This window comes from Eimeria necatrix, genomic scaffold, assembly GCF_000499385.1.
Source record: "Eimeria necatrix Houghton genomic scaffold, Enh_scaff91, whole genome shotgun sequence".
In the NCBI taxonomy this organism is placed as follows: Eukaryota; Apicomplexa; class Conoidasida; order Eucoccidiorida; family Eimeriidae; genus Eimeria; species Eimeria necatrix.
This window is the reverse complement of record NW_013654708.1, coordinates 1-7,696: the sequence shown is the minus strand read 5'-3', so window position 1 is coordinate 7,696 and position 7,696 is coordinate 1. Positions and strand designations below refer to the sequence as shown.

At 47.3% G+C, this 7,696-nt stretch overlaps 2 protein-coding genes across 2 annotated transcripts; both read left to right on the top strand.

The window, feature by feature from the left end:
* Window positions 1-3,524, top strand: ENH_00082780 (phosphoglucomutase/parafusin related protein 1, putative; the record flags this gene model as incomplete). Its single annotated transcript, XM_013583359.1, has 9 exons — window positions 1-4; window positions 56-208; window positions 413-546; window positions 834-1,037; window positions 1,241-1,394; window positions 1,701-1,868; window positions 2,187-2,511; window positions 2,852-3,102; window positions 3,352-3,524. The coding sequence occupies 9 exons, from the start codon at window positions 1-3 to the stop codon at window positions 3,522-3,524; spliced, it is 1,566 nt and encodes a 521-aa protein (XP_013438813.1).
* Window positions 3,525-5,940: 2,416 nt separating this feature from the next.
* ENH_00082770 (Glycosyl transferase, group 2 family protein , related) lies at window positions 5,941-7,627 on the top strand (the record flags this gene model as incomplete). Its single annotated transcript, XM_013583358.1, has 6 exons — window positions 5,941-6,025; window positions 6,173-6,304; window positions 6,527-6,810; window positions 6,928-6,993; window positions 7,081-7,250; window positions 7,378-7,627. Coding segments are annotated over 6 exons (987 nt in total), but the record flags the coding sequence as incomplete, so codon positions are not given.
* Window positions 7,628-7,696: the final 69 nt, after the last annotated feature.

Here is a 7,696-nt window from a genome sequence, read left to right as displayed (position 1 = left end):
ATGTGTACATTATATGCATTCCCCTATTTGATTCAGCATTGGGGTTTCTGTGCAGCTAAGGACGGCCTCGCCTCCACCCCGGCCTGCAGCGCTATTTTGCGTCTAAGGGAAAATGGAATTGCCTTTGGCGGCTTCATTCTTACTGCCTCTCACAACCCCGGAGGCATCGACGCGGACTTTGGCGTGAAGTACAACACAGCGAATGGAGGTGGGGCTGCAGAGCAGCTGCCCTGCACATTGTGCTGCTACCTTTTTGTGTATTTTGAATGCAAAAAATGGCAAATCGCGTGATACAACTAATGTCTGGGGGATTTAACAATCCTTAGTGCGTTTACTGACACGTTTCCCGGTCCATCCAAGACTGCGTGGAATCCGTTTTGTGTTTTGCGCTGTGTCTCCTGCGGTTGTGCAGCTCCTGCTTTGGAAAACCTGACGGACAAGATATACGAAAGAACAAAAGTTATCAAAGAAATTAAACACGTAAAACTGTTGGATTTCGACTTGGACACGTATGGTACAAAAGTGCTTATTAAGGAACAGTTCATGGTGAGAGGGAGTCCTGCAAGGCTGCGGTAGTCCACTCAGTATAAAACTCAGCTAAGCATACTCAAACTACTACACATATGTAATATCCTCAAGTCCTGCAAGAGGTGTTGACTAAGACTCACAAATATCCAGCTCTTCCAACAGTTTCTCATCAGCTTTTTTTAATATCCTCCCTTTTTGCGCTATTTGTTTCATTTGAGATCATAATTTGTGGGCTCTTACGACTTACGAAGCTTAAGAGTAAGGGCTTAGTGTACAGTTTGGGCTTTAGGGTTGTGTGGCTACAGGCAGAAGTCATCGACGGCACTGAGGACTGGCTGCGTCTGATGAAAGCCGTCTTCCACTTCCCCTCTCTGCGGCGTCTCATTCAATCTCCCTCTTTCTCTTTTGTTTACGACGGAATGAACGGTGTTTCGGGACCCACTGCGGAGCGGCTGTTTGTAGAAGAGCTGGGCGCCAAGCCCACGTGCCTCAGATGCTGCAAGGCGCTGGTAAGCCATAAACCCTAAACTGTCAGGATATTCAAGGCTCCGAACTATCTTCCCTACAGTGAAAATCCCGAAGAAAAAGGCTTGTTATCTCCTGAGCGCACTTCATGTCAAGGTTTCTTAGAGTGTCTTCTTGTCACGCCGGCTCAACTCGTTTCAGAAGACTTGCATAGCTGCTACCACACTCTTGTATTTTTGTGTTTCAGCCAGATTTCGGGGGTCACCATCCCGACCCCAACTTGGAATATGCCAAGGAGCTGGTCGACATGATGAGAATATTCAACCCTGACAAAGTAGACAGCAAAACTCCTCTACTTGGAGCAGCAGGAGACGGCGACTGCGACCGAAATATGATCCTTGGTGTGTTCCTAGTCTCTTTGTTCTGTTTCCATAAAGTTGAAACATTCGTTAAGTTCTACCAGTGGAAGACCGTTGTATTGATTCTCTCGAACTTTAACTGGTGCAAAGCTGAACGCAAACGACTTCCGTAGGGTAGTGGTGTGCAGGGGAAATATGCAGATGCACAGCTTGGTTGGCAACAGACAGTTGTAAAGACTAACGTATCCGCAAATGCACATAAATAGGGTTCTGGAAGGACCTGAAACTTGGCAGTGCATACCGTGCTCCTCATTCGGTGCTCTACCTTCTTGTTGGCTCTCATTGCAGGCCCTGGTTTCTTCGTCACTCCTAGTGACTCAGTGGCTATCATCGCACAGTACGCTGAAAAGGTGATTCCTTTCTTCATGAAGGGCAAAGACGGCAGCGGCGGCATCAAAGGTCTGGCACGGTCCATGCCAACTTCCATGGCTCTTGACAGCGTGGCAAAGAAGCTCGGTAAGTCAACTGGGGCACGCGGTTACCAAAGCCTAGCTTAGTTTCAAGCCAATGACAGAGAGAGCTACAGCCAGACAGTTAAAAAGCTCAAAATGCGAAAGTAGGCATTAAACGAAGTGCACAACAACTAGGCTGAGTGCTGACAGTGACGAACATACGAAGCAACTCATTATCTGCCCTCCTTCCTAGCTGTTTTGGCGCTGCTTAAAACCCAGAATACCAGAACCAGCTCTCCTGGGCACCACGAATAAATCCTTATAAGTTTTCAGATCGCCATCCAATAATTTTGTACACCTTCATGGCATCTTCGTGGCGCAGGAAAGGACATATATGAGACACCCACAGGGTGGAAGTATTTCACGAATCTGATGGACGCTGGGCGGCTCTCGATCTGCGGGGAGGAATCCTTTGGTACTGGCTCTGTACATGTGCGGGAGAAGGATGGATTGTGGGCTGTGTTGTGTTGGTTGTCTATAATTGCATACCGCAACGGGCTGATGGACAACGTAGAGAAGGAACTTGAAATGCAGAAACACGGACAAATCGTGCCCACGCCACCCCCAGAAACGATCGAAAACTTCGTAGGAGTGCAGCAGATAGTTGAGGAATTCTGGAAGGAATTCGGGAGAAATTACTACATGAGGTAAATACGAATTTATCCTACTCGATTTAGCAAGCAGAAACTGCAGCAGCACTATAGCAGCGATTACTGCAGTGATAAAAGAATTTGACCTGCACAATTTGCCGCTGCAGCTGTATATAATCTGGTTTACATGCTCAACATTTTAGAGAAAGAAGTATTAAAACAGTTAAGCAATTTTAGAACTATATTCAGATAACTCGTGGGGCGTTGATACCATATGAAGCATCTTGTGCCGGAAAAGCGCGGGACCGTGCATATTGTGCGCACAACATAAAATAAAATAGCATGAATACTCTTACCTGGCGTGCATTATTTGGAATTAAGATTTATTTGCTCTCAGGTACGACTTCGAGAACAAGTGCAGCGAGTCCGCCAACAAGATGATGGCTTTCCTGAAGTCGCTGGCTGTGGGCGGCCAGGAGGAGCTGCAGAAACACATAAGTGCAGCTGTGCCTCAAGAATTGAGGACTAAACTACAGGCAGAGAAGATAGACGTGTTCAAGTACACAGACCCTATCGATGGATCCGTGGCGGATAACCAAGGCATTAGGCTGTTCTTCCCAAAGGGAAGGGCCATCTGGAGGCTATCAGGTAAACAGACACTATATAAACAGCACCAAATGGATCCAAATTAATGTCCTTGCACTTAATAATGGCTGACATGAATCTACGTTTTGTGTGTTTCATGTCCATAATGGCTGTCCACTGGTGGCTGCACGTAACTCTGCGGATAACAGCATGCTGGTGTTCAATTAGATTCGGTATTCACCGGGATTTCAGCGTGGCTTTATACTGATATTCATTTCGATTTCTTTGTCTCGTGGGTGCTTTCTTGCGCAGGTACCGGTAGCAGCGGTGCAACCATTCGCATGTACTTCGAGCTGGTGGAAGACCGCCCTGATCAGCTTTTGAAGAAACCCCAGGAAATTCTTTCAGAACTAATTGCCTACGCCATTGCCTTCTGCAAAATTAAAGAATATGTGGGCACTGATGTTCCCACTGTCATCACCTAAATGAGCTGCAATGCATGCACTCCGCAGAGCGCCTTCTTGCTTCTGCTTCACTGTGAAAAGGAGAGCATTTCAAGGTCATGCGTGCAAGACTGCATGCAAAAAAAGGAGTTAAACTCCGCAATTTTAAATAATCAGTGAAGACAATTCGAATGTATGCACGTTTTCCATTTCGAAGGGCTACGGAAATGGGGGTAGCCTAGAAAGCGTGCGGCTGCAACTCACCTTCTTGCTCTTCCGCTGCAGCTGCTGCTGTTGCTTAAAGCTAAAATGCCAAGCATTCTACAGCCTGCTGGGGTGTACAAGACCCACGTGTGTCATTTATCTAGTCTACTCAATATGTTATACTCTTTCCCTGACAGTGGTGGCGAGCATTTAGGGTTTAGGGTTTAGGGTTTAGGGTTCAGGATGTACTGTAAGGCGCCTTGCCACTTCAGCCAAAGTTCTTCTAAAGCTTAGCAGCTTCCACAAGTTTGCCGCCAGTAACACAATGTATCAGATGCACTCATTTGTGAATGATAAAGTGCCAAAATAGAAACATCCGTGTTTACTGACAAGGCTAAAAGTAAGTAATAGGCCACGACAACATAACAGAATGATCTGCAGATGAGCCGCAGCAGCACAAAAGACTTTTGAATGCATCTCCAAGTTAAAAGAAAATGTGCAGCCTTGATTAGGAATACGATTCTGTAACATTCAGAATTAGTTGCTGAGTCAATCTGAGGTAATGCATATCCGCAAAAAGTAGAACTCATGGATTTTATTGTTTGCTGCAGAATTTGCACTTGAATGTCTGGGCACTTAGCCAAAAACTTAGCCAAAAACCAAATGAAAGGCTCCATATTGTCTGTATGGCGACGGCGGCATTTGCTGCAGCATCAAAAGGCAGCAGCAGCAAATGTCACGCAGCCGCTGCTGCAGCAGCTGCAGCTGCTGCAGCTGCATTCGGAGCTCTTAACATCTGCTGCTGCTGCTGTCACAGCAGCAGCAGCGGCGGGAATGTGCAAACGAGATTCAAAGCCGAGGAATGTCCATCTCAGTTTCCTTGAATTCGCCTGAATACCAAAAAGTGGGAAAAAGATGAACTAAGAAGAAGCAGTTCAAATGCATGCACTTGTCAGTAATCCTGCAGTGACCATAAAATGAAAAAGGTTATTTTATTGAGCCTTTTGCCTTTTTCATTTATTCTCTTCCACTGAAAATAAAAGTCTTAAACGCATGCAGCAACCGACCAGGCTGTATTGATCACCTTTGTGCAAAAGTTCAGATTATTTTTTTCACCAAATTCAACTTTTTATATTTTCATGTTTCCACGGACAACGCTGCAGCCCATTTCTTCTTAGTAAGCAGGAAAGGGGCAACACATTTATTACTTAGCAGCTGCTCTGCATGCATGCGAAAGCTGCAAACAACCTGAGTGTGCAAACATTTGCATACTTTTGGGATAAATTTAGGGAGGTGGGGCTTCAGAAGTTGTTTAAAATGCGTTCTTTTATATTTGTTGACATCTCACGCAGGCAAAGATCAATGTTACCATGATATAATATATGAATATATTATATATTATACATATGTCTGTAGATTCATGCCTTTGTGCATTCACAAAGCGCAGTGATTGATCTTAAGGCATTGTTCATTAATGTAACAGCGCTGCTATGAGTGATCTGTAGGCACAACGACGGACTTGCAAGTTACTGAAACTGAAATAAACATCTCAATGAGTGATATTGAAGAGAAAATGAAGGTGGAAATGAATGAGAAGTGAATATATATAGCCAGCCATTAAGGTAAAGGCCAGCAGGCTGCTACTGCGACACACTAAGGCGCGTAGGCGGTGGCGGTTCCGGCGGCGTCTGGGTGAAAAAAGACCTTTAACTCTTCCCAAAGCAAAGACTTTAATGCATTTATTTTAACTAATTTGCTATTAAAACTGCTTTCGCCAAAAGAACTGGCCATTCTGTGGGGCTGCGTGGCATGGCGACCGCCGCCAGATCTGAACCGAGGCAGCTGCGCCGAATGCGTGGAAAAAGCCGGCAATTTCGCAGTTTCAGCGAAATCTGAGGCTTTTATGTCATTTGTTTTGGCATTTCTGCGTCTTTTCTGTTGGAGCGTGAGCACTGTGGCATCTGCAATTACCATTTTGGCTCGAGGTGCCGTTGATCAGCAGTCCTGACACCTCTGTGCAGCTGCACTGAGGGTGGACGAGTTGGAACACGCCTCCTAATGTGTTAATTGTACTTTGAAAGCAAATATAACGAAACTTAGGCAGGTCATGAGAAGCTGGTCGCAGCTTTCTCAAGCTACGACTTCGCCTTGTGCCTGAGTGACCACTGGTCACCTGCGTGCGTCGGCGCAGCAGCAGACCCTGCCTGGAGCCGCCATGATGCTAAATGGAGCTCGCCACAAGGGTTTTCTTCCCATGTTGCACTCTAAGAGCAGAAATGGGGGCCCCTCCTCCCTGGGTGGCCGGCGGACGCGGTCAAGTCAGCCGCAGCAGTTTGCAGGTGGGGGGCCCCACCAAACTGAGACCACTGGACTTCCCTCAAACGGCTCGAGGGCCCCTCGCAGAGGTTTTAGGTGGTGGCGGTGGCCCATTTTGAGGCTTTTGAACCAGCCCAGGGCTTGCAACTTCCCCTGGCGCTGCCTCGCAGTGTTTTTGCTGCTGCTGCTCTGCGTCACTGTTCAAGTGTTCTTATTTTTGCACGTCACCCGCAACGCCCACGCCTACCTTGTCTCCACTCCAATTCTCAAGAGCTTCCAGGCCCCCCAGACTTCCTTGCCCGGTGAGTCAGTGCAGCAGCAGCAGCAGCAGCAGCAGCAGCAGCAGCAGGAGTGTGCCTCAGCGAAAAGGCTCAAGACTTAGGAATTAGAGCATTTAAAACGCTGCTTTTCGCGTGGGGAGTTCGCTGTTGTCTCCCCCAGCAGCAGGGAGCACTTGGAGTTGATAATGGCATATTTATTTTGCTTTTTTTTTTATTTTTATTTTATTTTATTTTTTTTTGCAGTGTCCCGTCCAGTGGACCCCGAGCTGCAGCGGCTGCTGGATGAGGAATACGACGCTGCAGCAAAAGCCCAGCCCTACGTGGGCAACGAGGCTTACCTGCAGTCGCTGCGGCCCCGCAGCCGCGGCTGGCTGAACTCTATGGCTGTCTTTCCCGGCAGCAGCAGCAGCAGCAGCAGCAGCAGCAGCAGCAGCAGCAGCAGTTTGCACGGAAAGCTGGGCGTGGACAGCGTCAGGGGGCCCCTCTGGGTGCCTGCGGAAATGCCCGAGCCCATAGACTCTCCGTCTGTAAGAAGAGGCTCCGAAAGCTGCAGCGAATCCTATTTGAGAATTTTTGTTAATTTGGAGTTTTAACTTCGAAATAAATACAATTTAGATTTAAAAACTCAAGTTTTGGGCTTTCAGGGCTTTCTGGGGACCCCTGTAGAGGCAGGAAAGCCCGCAAATGAATTAAGGCACGGTGCCTTCAAGGTTCGGGGTTTAGGGTTTAGGGTCTAGGGTTTAGGGTTTAGGGTTTAGGGTTTAGGGTTTAGGTTTAAAGTTTGGTTTGCTGCACAGGTGAACAAAACTGAAGAACTCAAAAGTGGGGGCGGCTTTTACTTGAAGCTTTCGGACGCTTTGCCTCTTGACAGGAAGCCTCCCGACAGCAGGCAAGGAGTCTTCGGAGTCGTTTTTTTTGATTTTTTCGATTATTTTAATCTTTTTTTGTTTAGAATAATTGCAATTAAGTGAATTTTGTAGTTTCCGTTACTTTTTTTGCAAAAAGTGGCTTTGTTTCCTCCATTTGGCTTCGGTTTCGCTGACTTCTGCAAGCGCACAGTACACCGCTGCAGCTGCTGCGTGCAACTTCCCCAGGGACCCCTCTTGTTTGAAAATCCAATACGACTTGCAAGACTTGAGCGACAGTCTAGACACTTCAATAATAATAACTTACCACAACGAGCCCATGTCGACGCTCCTGCGGTCCATACACTCCATTTTGAACTTCACTCCTCCTCCTCTCATCAGAGAACTCATTCTCGTCGACGACTTTTCCAACAGCACGGCGCTGCTGCCCGGCGGCGAGCTCGACGAGTACTTGCCTTACCTCCCCAAGACCAAACTTGTGAGGCTCCTGCTGCTGCTGCTGCTGCTGCTGCTGCTGCTGCTGCTGCTGCTGCTGCTGCTGCTGCTG